At 42.3% G+C, this 25,820-nt stretch overlaps 1 protein-coding gene across 1 annotated transcript; it reads left to right on the forward strand.

Annotated features, from left to right (window-relative positions):
* Window positions 1-11,652: 11,652 nt before the first annotated feature.
* Window positions 11,653-25,056, forward strand: LOC115135684 (erythropoietin-like). The gene is made up of 5 exons (XM_029670603.1): window positions 11,653-11,869; window positions 19,171-19,301; window positions 19,500-19,586; window positions 23,506-23,670; window positions 24,358-25,056. Exons 1-5 carry the CDS (start codon window positions 11,854-11,856, stop codon window positions 24,511-24,513), a joined length of 555 nt encoding a protein of 184 aa, XP_029526463.1. The 5' UTR covers window positions 11,653-11,853; the 3' UTR covers window positions 24,514-25,056.
* Window positions 25,057-25,820: the final 764 nt, after the last annotated feature.

The raw sequence follows: 25,820 nt of genomic DNA on the forward strand, positions 1-25,820 counted from the left end.
GAGGAGTCTGGCTGGATGTCTTGGATGGGGGTGTGGCTGGGTGAGTATGCATCACTGGTGGTAAAAGCACGGTGGCTAGGAAAAACTCCCTAGAAAGGCCAAAACCTAGGAAGAAACCTAGAGAGGAACCAGGCTATGTGGGGTGGCCAGTCCTCTTCTGGCTGTGCCGGGTGGAGCAGCAGCACAGTCAGGTGGACTGGGGACAGCAAGGAGTCATCATGTCCGGTAGTCCTGGGGCACGGTCCTAGGGCTCAGGTCCTCCGAGAGAGAGAAAGAAAGAGAGAATTAGAGAGAGCATATGTGGGGTGGCCAGTCCTCTTCTGGCTGTGCCGGGTGGAGATTATAATAGAACGTGGCCAAGATGTTCAAATGTTCATAAATGACCAGCATGGTTGAATAATAGTAAGGCAGAACAGTTGAAACTGGAGCAGCAGCATGGCCAGGTGGACTGGGGACAGCAAGGAGTCATCATGTCAGTTATTGATGTGTTGTGCTGCTTGCATCATACCTTGTTTGAAGAAGTCTGTTACAGATGTGGTACAGGCTTCAGGTATGATGCCCTTGCTTGATGCTCCTGAAGGAGATACGGAATCTAACTTCCGGGGAAAGATGGGGCTGACTGAGGATGACCCCTGGTTTGCTGTGGGTGAGGTCGTGGAATGATAACTTCTTAAATACATAACGTGTACGATATAACTTGTCCTCTCTTATGTGAAGGTTTGGAGTCCCTGGGTGGCAAGGAGCCCACCTGGTACAGGATAGGAGTAGCTGAGAGGACCAGATGGTTTATAATAATGCTTTGCTTTGCTTTACTCTGTTTTCCATGATCAAAGTTTTATCCTATATCTAACATGTCAATAAACAATAAAGTTTTATCCACCCTTGTGGGTGTCAAAAGGGGGAGACAAAAGCATATATCATTTGTTGATTTTTTTTCTATTTTTCTTTGTTGATTTTTCTTTTCTGTATTTCTGTAAAAAAATATATATATATATTTTCATGAAATGCTATTAACATATTATTATGTTGGGACTGCTGAAATAAAGGATAATGAGTGACACCCTTGTGGGTGTCAAAAGGGGGAATCAAAAACAGTTTATATATATGTTAATCAACAAAGGGACGTGCATCACTTCATATATTCACAAAATAAAGGTTTAAAGTTCCTGGGTTCATCCGCAACCTAGTATATTGGATGGTGTGGTTACACCCCTCGGGGGTGTAAAAAGGGGGATTATGAGGATTCTGTGTTATGCACTATAACCCGTTACCATATACAGTATGTGATTGAATATTATCTGCTGTTGGCTTGTGTGGATGTATGTGTTATGCCACATAGCTGACTTGAAACATTGTTAACAGTTTCAGGGCCATGGGCCTTTCTCATGATGGAAAAATACAGAATGACATGAAGACAGGAACTGTGCAATGAGTTGGTGGGGCACATTCAGAACGTAGGTTGGATGGGGATTGTCACTGCACAGCTATTTTCAGGTCTCTCCAGATATGTTTGATTGGGTTCAAGTCCAGGCTCTGGCTGGGCCACTCAAGGACATTCAGAGACTTGTCCTGAAGCCACTCCTGCGTTGTCTTGGCTGTATTCTTAGGGTCGTTGTCCTGTTGGAAGGTAAACCTTCGCCTCAGTCTGAGGTCCTGAGTGCTCTGGAGCAGGTTTTCATCAAGGATCTCTCTGCACATTGCTCCGTTTATCTTTCCCTCGATCCTGACTAGTCTCCCATTCCCTATCGCTAAAAAACCACAGTATGATGCTGCCACCACCATGCTTCACCGTAGGGATAGTGCCAGGTTTCCTCCAGACGTGATGCTTGGAATTCAGGCCAAAGAGTTCGATCTTGGTTTCATCAGACCAGAGAATCTTGTTTCTCATGATTTTAGAGTCCTTTAGGTGCCTTTTGGCAAACTCCAAGTGGGCTGCTGTGTGCATTTTACCGAGGAGTGGCTTCCGTCAGGCCACTCTACCATAAAGGCCTGATTGGTGGAGTGCTACAGAGATGGTTGTCCTTCTGGGAGGATCTCCCATCTCCACAGATGAACTCTGGAGCTCTGTCAGAGTGACCATCAGGTTCTTGGTCACCTCCCTGACTAAGGCCCTTCTCTCCCGATTGTTCAGATGGGCCAGGTGTTGGGTAGGGATCACATAAGTGATTGAATGAGGGTGTGAGGTATGAGTTGAGGTGTTCAGAGGCTTGACTTCAGTGCACGGCAGGGGTTGAGGTGTTCATAGGCTTCAGTGCAGGACAGGCTCATCATGGATGGATGGTGTTGGAGAAGAGCTCAACTCTTCCACTGAGGGCAGGACAGGATTTGACTGGGAAGACAAAAAAACAATAACACAATACACTACACAGTTAGAAAAAATAACTAAGAATGAGTTAGTCCAAGCAAGTAGTAAAATCATTGATGTGTAATAATGTGATTGTGTTTGTGTACATGATTAACTCTACATACAATAATGAGCTACAATTGACAGGTCTACTCACAGTGCTTGGAGAGGAAACATTCAATGTGCCTGTGGATGAGCGGGCACATGAGACGTGGCTTCAGTTTATAGTCTATGTCATCACTATTATGTTGATTATTTCCAGTTAATAATGTTGGATCGAAGAAACTCCAAAATGTTGTGTGGAACAAGCCCGATACACCACATTAGGATCATTCTCCGATCCTAATCCTTTGATTGGTTGGAGGATGTCCTCCGGAAATGGTCATAATTACCATGTAGGTCTATGGAAGGGGTTAAGGCATACAAGCCTCCTAGGTTTTGTATCGAAGTCAATAGCTGTCCTCCGACTACACCATGGTGCTAGCCTAGAGTGTGTTGTTGAGACTACTGTAGACCTTCATTGCAAAACAGTGTGTTTTACTAAGGTATTTGGTGACGTGACTATATTTAGTACAGTTTTATCTAAAAAGGAGAACTTTTTTCATGTTTAATTATTTTTTTAAATTCTGAAATTCACTGAGTAGGATGGTCCTCCCCTCCCTCCACTGATGCTGACATGTTCTGATTTACTTTCCCCATTCTCCTATGACATTTGCTTTTATCATGCTTATTCTTGGGTAATTATTTCTAACCTGTTCAGGTTATTGATAGTTAGTTAGCATTATAGTACAGGTACTGTATGTAGAGATATAGAAATTGCTGTTTGAACAGGTCGTATGGTTTCCCTTTTCTCTATGAACTAATCAAAAACCACAGTTTCCTCAGAGAAGTTCCTGCACACTTTTAAAACTGGTGTTTGTCCTGACCACGTGACCTAACCAGGAGAAACTCATAGCCTTAATTACATTTACATTTACATTTAAGTCATTTAGCAGACGCTCTTATCCAGAGCGACTTACAAATTGGTGCGTTCACCTTATGACATCCAGTGGAACTGCCACTTTACAATAGTGCATCTAAATCTTTTAAGGGGGGGTGAGAAGGATTACTTAATCCTATCCTAGGTATTCCTTAAAGAGGTGGGGTTTCAGGTGTCTCCGGAAGGTGGTGATTGACTCCGCTGTCCTGGCGTCGTGAGGGAGTTTGTTCCACCATTGGGGGGCCAGAGCAGCGAACAGTTTTGACTGGGCTGAGCGGGAACTGTACTTCCTCAGTGGTAGGGAGGCGAGCAGGCCAGAGGTGGATGAACGCAGTGCCCTTGTTTGGGTGTAGGGCCTGATCAGAGCCTGGAGGTACTGAGGTGCCGTTCCCCTCACAGCTCCGTAGGCAAGCACCATGGTCTTGTAGCGGATGCGAGCTTCAACTGGAAGCCAGTGGAGAGAGCGGAGGAGCGGGGTGACGTGAGAGAACTTGGGAAGGTTGAACACCAGACGGGCTGCGGCGTTCTGGATGAGCTGTAGGGGTTTAATGGCACAGGCAGGGAGCCCAGCCAACAGCGAGTTGCAGTAATCCAGACGGGAGATGACAAGTGCCTGGATTAGGACCTGCGCCGCTTCCTGTGTGAGGCAGGGTCGTACTCTGCGGATGTTGTAGAGCATGAACCTACAGGAACGGGCCACCGCCTTGATGTTTTTTGAGAACGACAGGGTGTTGTCCAGGATCACGCCAAGGTTCTTAGCGCTCTGGGAGGAGGACACAATGGAGTTGTCAACCGTGATGGCGAGATCATGGAACGGGCAGTCCTTCCCCGGGAGGAAGAGCAGCTCCGTCTTGCCGAGGTTCAGCTTGAGGTGATGATCCGTCATCCACACTGATATGTCTGCCAGACATGCAGAGATGCGATTCGCCACCTGGTCGTCAGAAGGGGGAAAGGAGAAGATTAATTGTGTTGTCTGCATAGCAATGATAGGAGAGACCATGTGAGGTTATGACAGAGCCAAGTGACTTGGTGTATAGCGAGAATAGGAGAGGGCCTAGAACAGAGCCCTGGGGGACACCAGTGGTGAGAGCACGTGGTGAGGAGACAGATTCTCGCCACGCCACCTGGTAGGAGCGACCTGTCAGGTAGGACGCAATCCAAGCGTGGGCCGCGCCGGAGATGCCCAACTCGGAGAGGGTGGAGAGGAGGATCTGATGGTTCACAGTATCGAAGGCAGCCGATAGGTCTAGAATGATGAGAGCAGAGGAGAGAGAGTTAGCTTTAGCAGTGCGGAGCGCCTCCGTGATACAGAGAAGAGCAGTCTCAGTTGAATGACTAGTCTTGAAACCTGACTGATTTGGATCAAGAAGGTCATTCTGAGAGAGATAGCGGGAGAGCTGGCCAAGGACGGCACGTTCAAGAGTTTTGGAGAGAAAAGAGAGAAGGGATACTGGTCTGTAGTTGTTGACATCGGAGGGATCGAGTGTAGGTTTTTTCAGAAGGGGTGCAACTCTCGCTCTCTTGAAGACGGAAGGGACGTAGCCAGCGGTCAGGGATGAGTTGATGAGTGAGGTGAGGTAAGGGAGAAGGTCTCCGGAAATGGTCTGGAGAAGAGAGGAGGGGATAGGGTCAAGCGGGCAGGTTGTTGGGCGGCCGGCCGTCACAAGACGCGAGATTTCATCTGGAGAGAGAGGGGAGAAAGAGGTCAGAGCACAGGGTAGGGCAGTGTGAGCAGAACCAGCGGTGTCGTTTGACTTAGCAAACGAGGATCGGATGTCGTCGACCTTCTTTTCAAAATGGTTGACGAAGTCATCTGCAGAGAGGGAGGAGGGGGAGGGGGAGGAGGATTCAGGAGGGAGGAGAAGGTGGCAAAGAGCTTCCTAGGGTTAGAGGCAGATGCTTGGAATTTAGAGTGGTAGAAAGTGGCTTTAGCAGCAGAGACAGAAGAGGAAAATGTAGAGAGGAGGGAGTGAAAGGATGCCAGGTCCGCAGGGAGGCGAGTTTTCCTCCATTTCCGCTCGGCTGCCCGGAGCCCTGTTCTGTGAGCTCGCAATGAGTCGTCGAGCCACGGAGCGGAAGGGGAGGACCGAGCCGGCCTGGAGGATAGGGGACATAGAGAGTCAAAGGATGCAGAAAGGGAGGAGAGGAGGGTTGAGGAGGCAGAATCAGGAGATAGGTTGGAGAAGGTTTGAGCAGAGGGAAGAGATGATAGGATGGAAGAGGAGAGAGTAGCAGAGGAGAGAGAGCGAAGGTTGGGACGGCGCGATACCATCCGAGTAGGGGCAGTGTGGGAAGTGTTGGATGAGAGCGAGAGGGAAAAGGATACAAGGTAGTGGTCGGAGACTTGGAGGGGAGTTGCAATGAGGTTAGTGGAAGAACAGCATCTAGTAAAGATGAGGTCGAGCGTATTGCCTGCCTTGTGAGTAGGGGGGGAAGGTGAGAGGGTGAGGTCAAAAGAGGAGAGGAGTGGAAAGAAGGAGGCAGAGAGGAATGAGTCAAAGGTAGACGTGGGGAGGTTAAAGTCGCCCAGAACTGTGAGAGGTGAGCCGTCCTCAGGAAAGGAGCTTATCAAGGCATCAAGCTCATTGATGAACTCTCCGAGGGAACCTGGAGGGCGATAAATGATAAGGATGTTAAGCTTGAAAGGGCTGGTAACTGTGACAGCATGGAATTCAAAGGAGGCGATAGACAGATGGGTAAGGGGAGAAAGAGAGAATGACCACTTGGGAGAGATGAGGATCCCGGTAATTAATGCCTCATAATTAATTTCCCTCTCAGAATTAATATCCCTCTCTTTATGTCAGTCAAAGATGACTTTGACTGACATAAAGTCATCCTTCAAAATATCCCCATAACTCAGAACACGTTGAGCTCTGGTCAATTAAACAAAGTGTTTGACATGTGCATGGTCAAATTTGAATGAATGGTGTGTGAGTGTGTGCGGTACGACAATTATTGCATAAAACTTCTGGTAAACTACAGCCACTCATATCTGATGATGAGGAAGGACTATTTATTAGGCTGCCTACTGTTCTCAGTGCAATTAAACATGAGCATTTGAACATGTGATTCGTGATGTGGGAATGACAAGAACTGTGAGTATCAAGGTTACAGGTGAGTCCTGGCCAATCATATATAACACTGATTTGTATAGGGGGGAGTCGTGAATACGTTTAGTGAAGGAAGTGCCGTAATGCTGACATACTGCTGAATGGTGCCGACACAGAAAAAGTGACAGATGAGTGTGAAGGTACCAGGGCAGTATTAAATATGGGGCTATTTATATAGACTTAGCATGGGGTCTATATGGTGGCAGCCTTGGAGTGCTGCTGTGTGCATTTTCCTCTGGGTGCTCTGGGCCTGGTGTGGTGTGGTGGAGGACTTTAACCATGTGGAGCACTGTAATGACTCTCTACATGCTCAGCCCACCACGGGGCTACCTGGGGGGGGCAGCAACCGGAAGAAGATATGCCAGCGCCTGGAGGACAAGCCCTGATTTGTCACCCTCTATGACCCCCGCAGACACATGCCCCTCTAATCTGCCTACACCTTCAAATGGTCTGACGGGAAGAAGTGCAAGGATCAGCCCTGAGGTGAGTTAAGGTCTGGGGACAGAGGGAAGATGATCATTGTAACACACACTATGACATTTCACAGTTCTACAACTTCAATTGTGTTCTTATATGAAGAAGACTATTCTGGTCCCTTAGAAATGGACTTATATATAAACTAAAGCTCACTGTCTTGATCAGAGAATGTGTGAGCCTTTGTTTCACCCACACATTCCATAACTTACTATCTTCCTTTAGTGATAGCATGAATCCCCGCAGTAAATATAGAGTTCTTGAATTTCACCTAATTACAGCAGTAGGTTATAATTTAAAAGATAAGATAGTAGATCGGTAGACAGTCGGGCACTGCTTTCCCGCAGTTCTGCTAACGACGACAAGAGCAGGTGTTCGGGTACAGATTGTAAGAAGCTCTGGTAAGCAGGTGCATGGGGTTTCTCGACTAGTGATTCCGAACAGATGGGAATTAAATCAGGAAGCCACTTTGTTAAAGAAACCGACAATGTCACACAGTATACAGTCTGATAAATAAAATCTTTGGCTTTGGAAAAAAAAAAGATGATTGAAACACTGAGTTTTCATCCTTCCTGAAATGTTACATCTGCACACCCTGTACAAAACAATCTGTATCAATAGGCACCTGCCTCGCCGATAATCAAATTGATGACCTCTCTCTCTCTCTCTGCCTCTTTCTCTCTCTCTGCCTCTCTCTCTCTCTGCCAATCTCTCTCTGCCTCTCTTTCTCTCTAGTTCTCTCTCTGCCACTCTTCCTCCTTCTAGCTGGCCTCCAGTAAAGCCAGTAGTAATATGGAGCCCTTCCCCCAGTCGGCCCAGATGCACATGCGTCTCATGGACAGTCAGGCGGTGCTGGAGGACTTTGCAGATGTGACCCAGAACAAGAGAGGCCAACTGAACCCAGACCAGCACCAGTCTGAGCCCCTGGAAAAGGCAGCCACCTACACCCTGACCAACGTAGTGCCTTAGATCCGAGAGTTCAACACCGGCCCCTGGGCCCAGCATGAGGACCGCATCAGACAACACCTCAACAACTACTGCGGTGGAAATGCCTATGTCAACACCAGGAGTCACCTCGGCCGGGAACATGATCAGACGGTGACGACCAGGACTGTGTGGGCATACCAGAGTACATGTGTACGGCCTACTGCTGTCCAGACTATTACCACAATGCCCCCTACCTAGAGCGCTACCGCCTCCCCGTGTTTGGGGCCTACGGCCTGAATGATAGGGTCAACAATGCTGTGGTAGAGGTGCCTATCAAGACCCTAGAGAAGTTTCTGAAGGGACGGATGGACGTGGACAAGAACTACCAGATATTCTACAATGAAAAGTGTGCCTGATGACATGTAGACATACTAGGAAATATTTTGTCTCTAGCTAAATGATGACAGACATAAAAGCAAGGTTGTAGTATTGTGATGTGGATGCATTTATTCATACATACACTAGAGGGCGCTTCTGACAAACGTCTGTGGTCAAATGTTTCTTCATGTTTCTTTAATCTGCTTTGAAGCGACCTTTAATGGTTATGTGATTGTGAAGAAACGCATAAGACTGATGCAACAATGTAATTTCATTTGTGTTGATTGACAAAGAGCCGGGAGGGAGAATCGTGCTGTGCTTGGTGTTTGGTGTAACATTCATCTATTACATCCAGGGGAGAATGACTGACCCTCACAAGTTGACCGACCGCGGTACTGCAGGTATTGTCTCCAGAAAACAGGATACCCATTATACAGAATTGGGAAATGGCGATCTCCTTGGTCAATATTCATGGTATACAGTGCACTCGGAAAGTATTCAGACCCCTTGACTTTTTCCACATTTTGTTACGTTACAGCCATATTCTAAAATGGATTAAATAAATAAAAAAAATCCTCATCAAATCTACACACAATAGCTCATAATGACAGAAATATCTTATTTACATAAATATTCAGACCCCTTGCTATAAGTCTCGAAATTGAGATCAGGTGCATCCTGTTTCCACTGATCATCTTTGAGGTGTTTCTACAACTTGAGTGGAGTCCACCTGTGGTAAATTCAATTGATTGGACATGACTTGGAAAGGCACACACCTGTCTATAGAAAGTTCCACATTTGATAGTGCATGTCAGAGCAAAAACCAAGCCATGAGTTCGAAGGAATTGTCCGTAGAGCTCAGAGACAGGTTGCTGGGTGGTTGCTGGGTGAAATCCCAAAGCTGACAAGGTAAAAAATGTGTCGTTCTGCCCCTGAACAAGGCAGTTAACCCACTGTTCCTAGGCCATCATTGTAAACAAGAATTTGTTCTTAACTGACTTGCCTAGTTAAATTTAAAAAACTGCAAGTCATCCCAAACAGCACAGACTATAGGCTACACATCCCCTGTATACCTGCATATGTATAAACTCCTTGTGTAGGCCTGTCTGTGCTAAATTACTTTCCACACACATAAAACAACTGAGAAAATATCTTCAGCTCAATAATAAATTAGGTCTTTGAATCAATGTTCATTCAAACCACAGGGCTGGTAACCTCAGGGGCCCCCAGATAGGGAAATGTGTAGAATTGCAAGAAATTTGTTTTAAAACGGCTAAATATTTAGCTCAGCCTCATGGCAAATTGTGAACAAAAGCAGACGATGAGCTCAAAGAACAGCAAATAAAGATCTCTGCCTCATGACAAAAATGTGTAGAATAGCATGACTAAACAGGACAGTTTTCTCTCTGCACCGTGGCACAATGTGTTGAAATGCAGTAAGTTAGCTGATCCCCCACTCCGAAACCCCCCCAAAGTCAGTGCCCTGGAATGTCACAGTGTAATTTACACTCTGACTGGATCGCCCTGCCTGTGTACCAGAGTCCTAGCTTAAAAATGGACCAATAGAAGTATAAAGAGGGGTTCCGATGGAATGTAGGAATGGCAACATGCAGGAACGCCCCGAATTGCTGGGCGCAAATGCACCCTTCTCGAGATGGAGAACAACAGATGCCGGTGACCCAGTGGCATGTATTCCTGAATGCCAAGGGAAGACAGGCTTCCACAAAACATTTACCAAGAAAAAAAATGACCAATACTAAATCATTTATATTTTGTCTCTCTGAGGTTTCATAATTTCCCTTCCATTTGCAAGAGGCTGAATGTATTTCAATGGAGGGGCAAGCGAAACAGCGCCCCTCTGGCTCTGTATGTGTAGCCCATCTATCTGATGCTGTCTGGTCAAAAAGAGTATGATATTGTTGCTGCCCTTTGCATTGAATGCAAGGGGAGCCAGCGAGCATTTGGCCTCCCTTGATATTTTAAAAAAATACAATAATATCCAAACAGCTTTGAGCTAAACTGTGAACGGTCCTGGCACACCAAAAAAATAGTGTGAAGGGAAGCCAGTTTGGATTTGGCTTCACACCAATCACACCACATCAAGCCAAATGTCATTGACAGAAAAAACATGTGAATTGTTTCATCTTGTTGTGTTGTTGTCCTCAGGTGACTAGCTAGCTAACTAAAATGGTCCCTTTCCTAAATTAGCCATGGACTGAGATAGGAATTTGGACTTGTGGTTTTGCTTAATTATCCATACTGGCCAATGATTATGATGTTAATTCTGATCCAACCATAAATTCATACATTGTGCCTCTGGCCTGAGAGGATGGAAGTTCAATATGTAGCTAGACGTAGTAGGCAAATGTTAAGTTGCTGGCTAATCGTTTTCCATGAAAGGAATTTAGGCTAGCGATCAAGCATTTTAGCCAGGTAGTCTAGGACAACAAAAACTTAAAAGTGTACACTGCGTAACAAAGTCATAGACTGTTTCGGCAACATGAAAGAGGAGGATGGCAATTGCAGTTTCTCTACAAGTAGTATGAGTCAACATGTTTTTTTTCTCCTTATGCACGCACAAACACACACATCAGTATCACGGACTGCAACATGAATGTTTAAAGTCATCAGTGTATTAGACTAAGCATAGGTGGTTTGATGATGTTGAAATGTTGAAGTTGAAATGCTGGTGTGGTACTGTTTTCTTTGCGAATTGTGTTAATTTTCTGGTGTTCTAAATCAATAGTTGTTTAGTAGTCTGACAATCTCGGCAACATTGACTTGATTGACCATGCTGTAGGTCATGTAACTGTTCGTTACATGCAATACGCTCTGTGAACTCCACCAGACATGTTGCTCTCCGTTTTTGTGATGAAACAAAGGTGTGGTTGAATCTATTCTGTGTTTTCTTATTGTCTTGGCCTTATGCCTATATATCACGGTGGCAAGTCATATGAACTAGCCGGTTATATAGAGCAAACAACGCAAGTATCACAACACATCTGTTGTAATATGTCTTTTCCCTGGCTTGGCTTCCTCAGTGACTTTACTCATGCGCTACTACTGCGGTGACCATAGCAACGAAATAAACAAACATTTTCAACATGTGAAAAAGTGAATAGTTGTAACACCAAAAGCATTCATAAAAAAGTATTTAAAGGCAGGATAAAATATTAACTCAAAATGAGGTTAGAAAACAATGATTTGTTATTGTTAGACGTGACTCTGTGAACCTATAATCATATAATTGCACAGTCAGCTGAATTAGATGATCTGTTAAAGGACGTGCTGATTTATCACCACGCAGGCTACTTTGTGTTGAGCGTGTTGGAATGGGAACGCGCCTCAACCAATGAAAACTGTTGGTGGGCGAGGCCGGTACGGGCCGAACCCTCCTCGTTACATGTGCTGCAGCAAGGGGTACTTGCTCCGGTGTGCACGCGGCATTTCTTTGCGCTCGGAACAATGGACAAGGATACAGGTGGAGAAAACATTTCGAGAGAATTTCTTATAGGCTGCTGGAGTGTAGGCCTACAAAATAGATAATTTGGTCACGGATGTGTTTTTTTTTTTTTTACTGTGTATATTACACATTTACTTTGTTTAGCAATGCATTCTAAAAATGTTGGACCATTTTGCGAATGTCTTCCATTTCAGGTAAGATATCTATAGCACACGATTGAAACAATTCTTAATTTGATAACCATACTGTGTTGGTGATATAGCTTAAAACGGAGGCAAACATATTCAGGAGAATATATCTATCCATGAACTTTAGTGCGCAAAGTTCCAAACGCATTCTTGAAGGTTTCCAAAGTACCCTAGATTTTCAGAGGGGCGTGCCTACGGTGCCTTCGATGGTATCCGTATGGTCTCATATTTAGGTATCTTAATAATAGATGCACTATTACAACAACGTCGAATCATCATTATGGCTGTTCTCAAACGTCGAATCATCATTATGGCTGTTCTCAAACGTGTGCTTCTGCCATACCATTTAGTGAATATGCCAAAAGGCTAAACAACGTTTTGAAAACCGTGCTGATATAGCTGATACCAGCTCCATTTCCCCCACTGGCCAGAATAGGCCCGTGACTTAACTTCTTCTTCTCACTGAAGGTCAATGGTGCGTAAAGAACCCCTCAGGGTTGAATCCCCAGGGCACATTTTACGGATCAAATCGTGTAGTTGAGGGTAAAAACTATTTTGTAACTAATTTATAGCCCTCCACATCACAATCAAGTTGGTCATGCTGGTATATAACGCACACATGAAAGGTATATGTGTGAATTCTATGAAGTCAAAGTAATGTAATCTATTTTCCCATTCACAAAGCATTTATAGCTAAGCACGTCTTGGTAATTAACTGCAGTTTGCCACTCTGATCTATAACACCAACATTAAAGGTCAATGTTAGAATTCTATGCAATTCTATGCAATCAATGTAATGCGATTTCTATTATTCCATTCATATAAACATACCTCACTTATCAAAAAGAACACGGACACAACGCATAATTTTCGGCCTAAAGAAAATATGAACATTTTCTAGATGAAGCACATTAAACAATTGCAGAGGACTTCGCGGAAGAATCCTACTATTGACGTTTTATATGTTTACTTTTTCTTGAATAGATTTAACACAGATTCATATTAAAAGCATTCCAATTAAATTCCCCATTTAAGACTCATAGCATCAACTATTTAAGTGAGTAAAACATACTAACACAGGGTGTTAAAGCTAGTAGCTAGCTAGCCATTTCACACCGGTTACACTTACCCCCATTTGACCTCTTTCTCCGCAGCCACCCCAGCAGCTGGGCAGAGCCCAAGTGAGTTATCTGTTAGTATCAATGTAAAAGTATACATATGATGTAATCTATCAAAACGCTTCTAGCGCGCAATGCTAACTAGCTAGCCATTTCATACCGGTTACACTTTGAATATCAATCTTTGTTAAATATATTGAACACAAATATTATCGCAACATGTAATCATTTCAAAGATTTGACTGAGTTATAGTTCATATAAGGAAATCAGTCAATTGAAATACATTCATTAGGCCCTAATCTATGAATTTGACATAACTGGGAATACAGATTTGTATCTGTTGGTCAAAGATACCATAAAAACAAGGTAGGGGTCTGGATCAGAAAACCAGTCAGTATCTGGTATCACCACCATTTGCCTCATGCACCGTGACACATTACCTTTGCATTGTGTTGATCAGGCTGTTCATTGTGGCCTGTGGAATGTTGTCCCACTCCTCTCCAATGGCTGTGCGAAGTTGCTGGATATTGACGGCAACTGGAACATGCTGTCGTACACATAGTCCCAGAGCATCCCAAACATGCTCAATGGGTGACATGTCTAGTGAGTATGCAGGCCATGGAAGAACTGGGACATTTTCAGCTTCCAGGAATTGTTTACAGATTCTTGCGACATGGGCCATCAACAAAATTAAGTGTTTTCGTTGTCTGTAGCTTATGCCTGCCCATACCATAACCCCACCGCCACCATGGGGCACTCTGTTCACAACGTTGACATCAGGAAACCGCTCGCCCACTCAATGCCATATACGTTGTGAGGCCGGTTGGACGTACTACCAAATTCTCTAAAACGATGTTGGAGGCGGCTTATGGTAGGGAAATGAACATTCAATTCTCTGACCACAGCTCTGGTGGACATTCCTGCAGTCAGCATGCCAATTGCACGCTCCCTCAAAACTTGAGACATCTGTGGCATTGTGTTGTTTGACAAAACTTCACATTTTAGAGTGGCCTTTTATTGTCTCCAGCACAAGGTGTACCTGTGTAATGATCATGCTGTTTAATCAGTTTCTTAATATGCCACACCTGTGAGGTGGATGGATTACCTTGGCAAAGGAGAAATGCTCACTAAGACTGATGTAAACAAATTTGTGCACAACATTTGAGAGAAATGTGCTTTTTGGCATATATAACCTTTCTGGGATCTTTTATTTCAGCTTATGAAACATGGGTCCAACACTTTGCATGTTGCGTTTATATTTTTTCTCAGTGTATATTCAAGAAAAGTCCAACTGAAAAATGTAAATAGTATTAACTTTAGTAGGAATGATTATTCAGCGATGTCCTCAACATCCTCAGCAAAAAAAACATTTGGTGCTAGCTACATCTATTAAATTGAAATACAATTTTCATATTTCCTTTAACATTCTGTGTTGTGTGCATATTATTTTGATACGCCTTATTAATGCTTTATACAGTACTAGTCAATAGTTTGGACACACCTACTCATTCAAGGGGTTTTCCTTATTTGTACTATCTTCTACATTGTAAAATAATAGTGAAGATATCAAAACTATGAAATAACACACATGGAATCATGTAGTAACCACAAAAGTGTTGAAATCAAAATATATGTTATATTCTTCAAAGTAGCCACCCTTTGCCTTGATGGCAGCTTTGCACACTCTTGGCATTCTCTCAACCAGCTTCACCTGGAATTATTTTCCAACAGTCTTGAAGGAGTTCCCACATATGCTGAGCACTTGTTGGCTGCTTTTCCTTTACTCTGCGGTCCAACTAATCCCAAACCATCTCAATTGGGTTGAGGTCGAGTGATTGGGGAGGTCATCTAGTGCAGTACTCCATCACTCCTTCTTGGTCAAATAGCCCTTACACAGCCTGGAGGTGTGTTGGGTCATTGTCCTGTTGAAAAACAAATGATAGTCCCACTAATCACAAACCAGATGGGATGGCGTATCGCTGCAGAATGCTGTGGTAGCCTTGCTGGTTAAGTGTGCCTTGAATTCTAAATAAGTCACAGACAGTGTCACCAGCAATGCACCCCCACACCATCACACCTCCTCCATGCTTCACGGTGGGAACCACACAAGTGGAGATCATCCGTTCACCTATCTGCATCTCACAAAGACACGGAAGTTGGAACCAAAAATCTCAAATTTGGACTCATCAGATTAAAGGACAGATTTCCACCGGTCTAATGTCCATTCCTTGTGTTTCTTGGCCCAAGCAAGTCTCTTTTTCTTATTGGTGTCCTTTAGTAGTTTTTTTGCAGCAATTTGACCATGAAGGCCTGTTTCAGGCAGTCTCCTCAGAATAGTTGAGATGTGTCTGTTACTTGAACTCTGTGAGGTATTTATTTGGGCTGCTATTTCTGAGGTTGTTAACTGTAATGAACCTATCCTCTTATCATCTTTATTTTCTTGTGGCTTCATGAGAGCCAGCTTCATCATAGCGCTTGATGGCTTTTGCGAATGCACTTGAAACTTTCAAGGTTCTTGAAATGTTCCAGATTGACTGACCTTCATGTCTTAAAGTAATGATGTTGTTTCTCTTTGCTTATTTGAGCTGTTCTTGCCATAATATGGACTTGGTCTTTTACCAAATAGGCCTATCTTCTGTATCCCACTCCTGCCTTGTCACAACACAACTGATTGGCTCAAATGCATCAAGAAGGAAAGAAATTCCACAAATTAACATTGAACAAGGCACACATTGTTGATTGAAATGCATTCATGCTGTTTGAGAGAATGCCAAGAGTGTGCAAAGCTGTCATCAAGGCAAAGGGTGGCTACTTTGAAGAATCTAAAATCTATTTGAATTTGTTTAACACTTTTTTGGTTACTACATGATTCCATATGTGTTATTTCATAGTTTTGATGTCTTCACTATTATTCTACAATGTAGAACATAGTAAAAATCGTTGGAGTCATTAAAACTTGTTTTTCAACCACTCCACACATTTCTTGTTAACAAACTATGGTTTTGGCAAGTCGACATCTACTTTGTGCATGACACAAGTAATGTTTCCAACATTTGTTTACAAACAAATTATTTCACTTATAATTCACTGTATCACAATTCCAGTGGGTCAGAAGTTTACATACACTAAGTTGACTGTGCCTTTAAACAGCTTGGAAAATTCCAGAAATTATGTCATGGCCTGCAACGTTTCTGATAGGCTAATTGACATAATTTGAGTCAATTGGCGGTGTACCTGTGGATGTATTTCAAGGTCTACCTTCAAACTCAGTGCTTCTTTGCTTGACATCATGGGAAAATTAAAAGAAATCAGCCAAGACCTCAGAAAACAAACTGTAACCCTCCACAAGTCTGGTTCATCCTTGGGAGCAATTTCCAAACCCCTGAAGGTACCACGTTCATCTGTACAAACAATAGTACGCAAGAAAAAACACCATGGGACCACGCAGCCGTCATACCGCTCAGGAAGGAGACACGTTATGTCTCCTAGAGATGAACGTACTTTGGTGCGGAAAGTGCAAATCAATCCCAGAACAACAGCAAAGGACCTTGTGAAGATGCTGAAGGAAACAGGTACAAAAGTATCTATATCCACAGTAAAATGAGTCCTATATCGACATAACCTGAAATGCCGCTCAGCAAGGAAGATGCCAATGCTCCAAAACCATAAAAAAGCCAGACTACGGTTTGCACATGGGGACAAAGATCTAACTTTTTGGAGAAATATCCTCTGGTCTGATGAAACAAAAATAGAACTGTTTGGCCATAATGATCATCGTTATGTTTGGAGGAAAAAGGGGGAGGCTTGCAAGCCAATTAACACCATCCCAACTGCGAAGCACTGGGGTGGCAGCATCATGTTGTGGGGGTTCTTTGTTGCAGGAGGGACTGGTGCACTTCACAAAATAGATGGCATCACGAGGTAGGAAAATTATGTGGATACATTGAAGCAACATCTCAAGACATCAGTCAGGAAGTTAAAGCTTGGTTGCAAATGGGTCTTCCAAATGGACAATGACCTCAAGCATACTTCCAAAGTTGTGGCAAAATGGCTTAAGGACAACAAAGTCAAGGTATTGGAGTGGCCACCACAAAGCCCTGACCTCAATCCTATAGAACATGTTTGGGCAGAACTGAAAGAGCGTGTGCCAGCAAGGAGGCCTACAAACCTGACTCAGTTACACCAGCTCTGCCAGGAGGAATGGGCCAAAATTCACCCAAATTATTGTGGGAAGCTTGTGGAAGGCTACCTGAAACATTTACCCAAATTAAACCATTTAAAGGCAATGCTACCAAATACTAATTGAGTGTATGTAAACGTCTGACCCACTGGGAATGTAATGAAATAAATAAAAGCTGAAATAAATAATTCTCTCTACTATTATTCTGACATTTCACATTCTTAAAATAAAGTGGTGATCCTAACTGACCTAAGACAGGGAATTTTTACTAGGATCAAATGAAAACTGAGTTTAAATCTATTTGGCTAAGGTGTATGTAAACTTCTGACTTCAACTGTTTACAACAAATACACTGCTCAAAAAAATAAAGGGAACACTAAAATAACACATCCTAGATCTGAATGAAATATTCTTATTAAATACTTTTTTCTTTACATAGTTGAATGTGCTGACAACAAAATCACACAAAAATGATCAATGGAAATCAAATTTATCAACCCATGGAGGTCTGGATTTGGAGTCACACTCAAAATTAAAGTGGAAAACCACACTACAGGCTGATCCAACATTGCTGTAATGTCCTTAAAACAAGTCAAAAGGAGGCTCAGTAGTGTGTGTGGCCTCCACGTGCCTGTATGACCTCCCTACAACGCCTGGGCATGCTCCACGGCGTATCTAGACTGTCACGTCTGTCACATGTGCTCAGTATGAACCTGCTTTCATCTGTGAAGAGGACAGGCGCCAATGGCGAATTTGCCAATCTTGGTGTTCTCTGGCAAATGCCAAACGTCTTGCACGGTGTTGGGCTGTAAGCACAATCCCCACCTGTGGACGTCGGGCCCTCATACCACCCTCATGGAGTCTGTTTCTGACCGTTTGAGCAGACACATGCATATTTGTGGCCTACTGGAGGTCATTTTGCAGGGCTCTGGCAGTGCTCCTCCTGCTCCTCCTTGCACAAAGGTGGAGGTATCGGTCCTGCTGCTGGGTTGTTGCCCTCCTACGGCCTCCTCCACGTCTCCTGATGTACTGGCCTGTCTCCTGGTAGCGCCTCCATGCTCTGGACACTACGCTGACAGACACAGCAAACCTTCTTGCCACAGCTCTCATTGATGTGCCATCCTGGATGAGCTGCACTACCTGAGCCACTTGTGTGGGTTGTAGAATCCGTCTCATGCTACCACTAGAGTGAAAGCACAGCCAGCATTCAAAAGTGACCAAAACATCAGCCAGGAAGCATAGGAACTGAGAAGTGGTCTGGGGTCACCACCTACAGAACCACTCCTTTATTGGGGGTGTCTTGCTAATTGCCTATAATTTCCACCTGTTGTCTATTCCATTTGCACAACAGCATGTGAAATTTATTGTCAATTAGTGTTGCTTCCTAAGTGGACAGTTTGATTTCACAGAAGTGTGATTGACTTGGAGTTACATTGTGTTGTGTAAGTGTTCCATTTATTTTTTGAGCAGTGTATATATGGGGGATTGGAAATGATGCAGACAATAACATTGATGGAAGGTACAATCTATGTGCAATATCAATACCCCCCCCCCAAAAAAAAAAAACGTGGCTCATTCTTTTGTTTGATGTGGAGATAGAGCAGTGTCTGAACTAGGGCTAATGTTGTCCAACTGTGAGGAATGGAGCTAGACCTGCACCGACCTCTATGATGTGTAAAGTATGCAATGTCTCCTGTCACTCCCAAATTCGGGAGGACTATCAGGGCAATCTACCCTTCCAATGAGTTCTTGCATTAGAAAGCAAAATAGAAACCACCTAAACTAAATGCAAAACTGTTTGGACAGCCGAACAGTCGGCAGTCAGTTACTCCACAGTATTTCCAGTAAATCTGCTTAAGGGATTCCGCTAGCTGACATCCTCTGTTCTCTGGTTGACATCACGGTCTATATGACTGTCTGTTATGTAAAGCTGCAATTGCTGCCCGTCTGTATCTGCTCTCAGCCACCATTTCCAGCATCTGCCTGAGGATGTGTGTTGTTCCCCCAGGGCTGGTGGCGGTACTGCTGACGGTACTCCAGTGGGCAGGGCGAGGCCTCCCTTCTCCTGTCAGGCCCATCTGTGACCCCCGCGTTCTGGACCGCTTCATCATGGAGGCCCGCGACACAGAGACCGCTCTGGTGAGACACTGACTGACTGGGCCTAACCACCACTAGATGGACCTGGGCAACTTTTACATGTCTGGAAAATGTCACATTAGAAGTGAAATGGATGAGGATATTATTACAGTGTATTATGTACAGAGACACTTCATCTTTATTTGTGTGTCTGATCTTGCTCTAACTGTCAATCTGTCTTGCCTTCTTTTCCTCACGCAGCGAGGTTGCAAGGCAGGGTGTGGTGTGACAGGCACCTTCGTGGTTCCACTGACCAACGTTGACTTTGTGGTATTGGAGACAAAGGATGTGAGTACCTGTCTATCAGTTAAATACCTACTGTACATGAATAGCACAAGCCAGGGCCATATAGTATAGAGAGAAGTGTTTGACCCATTTCTTCTGGTTTCTCTACACTGAGTGTACAAAACATTAAGAACACCTTCCTAATAAGAGCTGCAACTCCTTTTGCAGAACAGACTCAATTTGTCAGGGCATGGGATGCTGGCCCATGTTGACTCCAATGCTTCCCACAGTTGTGTCAAGTTGACTGGATCTCTTTTGGGTGGTGGACCATTCTTGAGACACACGGTAAACTGTTGAGTGTGGAAAAAACCCAGTTCTTGACTCACTCAAATCTTCAATCTGCCCATACCGTAACCCCACCGTCACTATGGGACATGGTTCACGTTGACAACAGCAAACCGCTCGCACACACAACGCCATACACGTTGTCTATGGTTCAATCTTTTGTCTTGCACATTCACCCTCTGAATGGCACACATACACAATCCATGTCTCAATTGTCTCAAGGCTTAAAATCCTTCTTTAACCTGTCTCCTCCCTTCATCTGAAATTAATAAGGGATCGTAGCTTTCACCTGGTCAGTCTGTCATGGAAAGAGCCTGGTCAGTCTGTCATGGAAAGAGCCTGGTCAGTCTGTCATGGTAAGAGCCTGGTCAGTCTGTCATGGAAAGAGCCTGGTCAGTCTGTCACGGAAAGAGCCTGGTCAGTCTGTCACGGAAAGAGCCTGGCCAGTCTGTCATGGTAAGAGCCTGGTCAGTCTGTCTTGGAAAGAGCCTAGTCAGTCTGTCATGGAAAGAGCCTAGTCAGTCTGTCATGGAAAGAGCCAGCTCAGTCTGTTATGGAAAGAGCCTGGTCAGTCTGTCATGGAAAGAGCCTGGTCAGTCTGTCATGGAAAGAGCCTGGTCAGTCTGTCATGGAAAGAGCCTGGTCAGTCTGTCATGGAAAGAGCTCTGGTTCAGACAGATCTGTGTGTCCTGCATGAGCTATATTTAGGGGGTAGATCAGCTTTAACATAGATTGTGGCTTCTATCAATGTATCAATGTAATTGTCTGCATCATTTCCAATCCCCCATATATTATTGTCAATATATATACAGTACCATTCAAAGGTTTTCGTTATTTTTACTATTTTCTACATTGTAGACTAATAGTGAAGACATTAAAACTATGATTATAACACATATGGAATCATCATAAAGTGTTAAACATCTATTTATATTTGAGATTCTTTCGAAGTAGCCACTTGATGACAGCTTTGCACACTCAGGTAAATGTTGCAATTCTTCAGCCATTTCTGAATCTGCAACCAAAAACAAGCTACGTATGGACAGTACCAAAACAAATGATTCAATGATTCTGTCTCTTCGCAGCAAAATCTGCAGAGCTGGGATGGTTGTAGAAATGCCCAGAAATGTGTATAATTTAAATTGAAAAAATTCAAAGTTTTGAATCCGGTGTCATTTTGTGTATCAGTTCATAAACCACATGGAATCGGTACATTGAAAATCTCTTCACAACTATTTCTAAATCTGAATGGCACAGCTGTCTTCTTTGGTCCTTAAATGAAACTGGTATCATTTTCTTTAACTTATTTTTGGTCTTTAATACAGGGCCGACAGACAAGTTCCTTACTTTTTCCCCTTTCCACTTGCCTCTTCCATTTTTTTGCGGTAATGCTCCAATTAGTTGGATGTAATTTTGGGTAGAGCAGACATTTCCATATGTTTCTCTTAGCTGCATGTGTGACATAACTCCAGCATTCATTTTTATGATATCATTATCAAAGATTAAACCGTTTTTAAACATTTCGTCGCCCAACATTTTTAAAATGTTGAGTTTAACCATAGTATTTGTATATTTGAGTTTAACCATAGTATTTGTATATTTGAGTTTAACCATAGTATTTGTTTATTTGAGTTTAACCATAGTATTTGTATATTTGAGTTTAACCATAGTAGTTGTTTATTTGAGTTTAACCATAGTATTTGTATATTTGAGTTTAACCATAGTATTTGTTTATTTGAGTTTAACCATAGTATTTGTATATTTGAGTTTAACCATAGTATTTGTATATTTGAGTTTTAGTATTTGTTTATTTGAGTTTAACCATAGTATTTGTATATTTGAGTTTAAAGTAATTTAACCATAGTATTTGTATATTTGAGTTTAACCATAGTATTTGTTTATTTGTTTAACCATAGTATTTGTTTATTTGAGTTTAACCATAGTATTTGTTTATTTGAGTTTAACCATAGTATTTGTTTATTTGAGTTTAACCATAGTATTTGTATATTTGAGTTTAACCATAGTATTTGTATATTTGAGTTTAACCATAGTATTTGTATATTTGAGTTTAACCATAGTATTTGTATATTTGAGTTTAACCATAGTATTTGTATATTTGAGTTTAACCATAGTATTTTTGTATTTGAGTTTAACCATAGTATTTGTATATTTGAGTTTAACAGTATTTGTTTATTTGAGTTTAACCATAGTATTTGTATATTTGAGTTTAACCATAGTATTTGTATATTTGAGTTTAACCATAGTATTTGTTTATTTGAGTTTAACCATAGTATTTGTTTATTTGAGTTTAACCATAGTATTTGTATATTTGAGTTTAACCATAGTATTTGTATATTTGAGTTTAACCATAGTATTTGTTTATTTGAGTTTAACCATAGTATTTGTATATTTGAGTTTAACCATATTTGTATTTGTTTAACCATAGTATTTGTTTATTTGAGTTTAACCATAGTATTTGTATATTTGAGTTTAACCATAGTATTTGTATATTTGAGTTTAACCATAGTATTTGTTTATTTGAGTTTAACCAGTATTTGTATTTGTTTAACCATAGTATTTGAGTTTAACCATAGTATTTGTATATTTGAGTTTAACCATAGTATTTGTTTATTTGAGTTTAACCATAGTATTTGTATATTTGAGTTTAACCATAGTATTTGTATATTTGAGTTTAACCATAGTATTTGTTTATTTGAGTTTAACCATAGTATTTGTATATTTGAGTTTAACCATAGTATTTGTTTATTTGAGTTTAACCATAGTATTTGTATATTTGAGTTTTGTATTTGTTTATTTGAGTTTAACCATAGTATTTGTTTATTTGAGTTTAACCATAGTATTTGTTTATTTGAGTTTAACCATAGTATTTGTTTATTTGAGTTTAACCATAGTATTTGTATATTTGAGTTTAACCATAGTATTTGTATATTTGAGTTTAACCATAGTATTTGTATATTTGAGTTTAACCATTTAGTATTTGTTTATTTGAGTTTAACCATAGTATTTGTATATTTGAGTTTAACCATAGTATTTGTTTATTTGAGTTTAACCATAGTATTTGTATATTTGAGTTTAACCATAGTATTTGTATATTTGAGTTTAACCATAGTATTTGTTTATTTGAGTTTAACCATAGTATTTGTATATTTGAGTTTAACCATAGTATTTGTTTATTTGAGTTTAACCATAGTATTTGTTTATTTGAGTTTAACCATAGTATTTGTATATTTGAGTTTAACCATAGTAGTTGTTGTAATATTATTACATTTTTTCTGGTGGATTAAAGTTAAATTGCGACCAGCTTTCTATGGCTTGTTTTTAAAAAGCAATATTTTGGAGATGATTTCATTTTCAAATGACCAAAATCAAATCAAATCAGAAGTGAGTGGTTGTAATCTGAATAAAGGAAAAGTCCTGTATGAACTTCCATTGAGTCCATTGAGCTCTCTCTGCCAATACATTTATTTACGTACAGTGTACCCATTAATACTGGAATACATTGGCCCTAATGTGCATGGTTCTTTTGCTATATATGGCAATGTATAATGACATATTCAGGGAGTTTTGTTTTAACGTCTGTGTTTATGTAATGTGTAATTTGTGTGTGTTTTCCCAGACTGAGGAGCAGGCTCTGGAGGTCCAGTCGGGGCTGTTTCTGTTCAGCAAGGCCCTGGATGCTGTGAGGGAGTCAGTGAGCCGTGCTGCCGTAAAGAGCCTCATCGACAACAACAAGAGCAACATCCACAGCCTGGGCCAGGTGCTGCGCAGCCTCCACATCAAGGTGACTCACTGAGGACTGTGAGTGTCTCGTCTACAGCATGACCAGTGGATGGGACTGTGGTGTGAGCAGGGGTTCCGTGTGGCTCAGTTGGTAGCGCATGGTGCTTGTAACGCCAGGGTTGTGGTTTCGATCCCCACGGGGGACCGGTATGGGAAAAGTATGCACTCGCTGCTGTAAGAGTGTTTACTAAAATGTAAACAGTTTGTTTACGTAAGACCAGGAGATGTTCCTGGTCTGATCAATTGACCAGGGAAAAACTCCTGTCCCTTTTTAATTGGATGTGTCTCAGTGTGCACATACTGTTCCTCCACAGCAGAGAGCCTAGTTGTAGATTGGGAGTCCTTGGAAAGATCATGGACCATGGGTACAGTCAGACAGACGTTCCTCTCCCCTCAGCGTGCCACCACCTGCCTGCTGTGTTTGTTTGCTTCTCGGTCAGAAGCCAGGAACTTTTCAGGGTCGGGCAGTTCAGTGACTGAAACGGCATTGAGCAGGCCAGACATAGCAGTGGGAGTTATGGAAAGGAAACAGAATGTGTCTTCTATTTGGCTGCGTGTTGTTTTTGGTATGGAGTAGTGGGGCAGGAAGAGAATCTGGAATAGAACCCCTTCCACAGAACAGATGAGTGGTGCTTTCTTTTTAGGGTTTGTATGTTAGCCCTTGTTCTTCCTCTCATCCATTGAACAGGACCTGTCCCTCTCTCCAGCGCCAGCAGTAGGTGACTCAGCGACCAGGAAGGTGTCGTCCCTATCCGAGCTGCTCCGTGTCCACACCAACTTCCTACGAGGGAAGGTTCGCCTGCTGCTCACCAACGCACCTGCCTGTCAACAGAACAGCACGTGATTGGAGCTTTCCCTGAAGACAGAGGCTGTGATTGGACCGTTGTTTAGAGAGAGGATGAGGTCATTGGACTTCTGCTGAAATCTCTGAATGGACTTCCAAGTATGGAATGTGTAGACAAGGTCGTTGTTGACTGGATAGAAACTGGTGGGAAAGTCAGTTGATGTGGTTGGAGCTGATGAGAAACCATGAACGAGAGAGAAAAAAAGGTCACTTCTACAACTCATTGACCTCATCGGTTCCTAGTACTACCTGTCAGTACCACAATGAGCTCTGATGCATGCAGCGGGAATAAGCTACAGACAGTACCCGCTGGGCACAGACACCAATTCAATGTCTATTCCATGTTCGTTCAACTTAATTTCATTGAAATGACGTGGAAACAACATTGATTCAACCAGTTTGTGCCCAGTGGGTACAGATCATATGAGAAGATGATATATAAAGTCCTAAATCCAATGATTTCGATTTTTCATTTTATTTATACATTGTCTTAAAATGTGTTTTTTTTTAATAACTTTTGTGTTATAAATCTCTATTTTCATATACGAGTGTGTACTTGGAAGTCTTTGAACCATATTGTATGATTGATGCTCAGGTTTAACATACTGTAGTCAGTGGTTTGTGTGTTCATGTAATATGCTTGTCAGTACTGTTATAATTCAGACAATGTATTAGTCACTTCTCACTGTGTGCTCTCTGCACTTGGACTGTCTGTGTGGCCCTCCCTCCGACTTACCCTGTCTTTGGGGTCAGAGTTGACATTGTAATTTCACCACCAGGCAGCACACACAGCTCTCTGGCCTAACAAGCAGAGCACTGAGTCTGAGAATGAGATCAGTTCCTAGTGGAGACCATTCTGGACTCTGCTGCCCTCTGCTGGATAGACCTTGGCATCGTTGCCCTACTTATGCACTGGTTATACAAAGAACAGAACCGGCTCTAAAAATATCATCATGTAATCATCTCATTATGTGTATATAGACCTAGTCATTTTCACAAAACAACTAAACAAAAGAACACCAATCAAAGAAGATCAATAATGTCAACATGGGTAATCATTAATCAGATTAGCAACCACACACAGATTAGCGATGACAAATCATTGGATATTGTGTGTTAAAATATAGGGAAAGCAAATATGATCATTTGTTTAAGGATATCTTTTTAATGTTCTCCAGTTCAGACACACAACATACAGTGTGTCATAGCCTCTATATGAAATGTTAACGTCATTCTTTAAACCCGTTCGTTAGGCTTCCTTACAGTGTCTCAATCCTCCAGTAGGTTACAGATTCCAGACTAAATGA

The sequence above is a fragment of the Oncorhynchus nerka genome, linkage group LG10, assembly GCF_034236695.1.
Source record: "Oncorhynchus nerka isolate Pitt River linkage group LG10, Oner_Uvic_2.0, whole genome shotgun sequence".
Lineage (NCBI taxonomy): Eukaryota > Metazoa > Chordata > Actinopteri > Salmoniformes > Salmonidae > Oncorhynchus > Oncorhynchus nerka.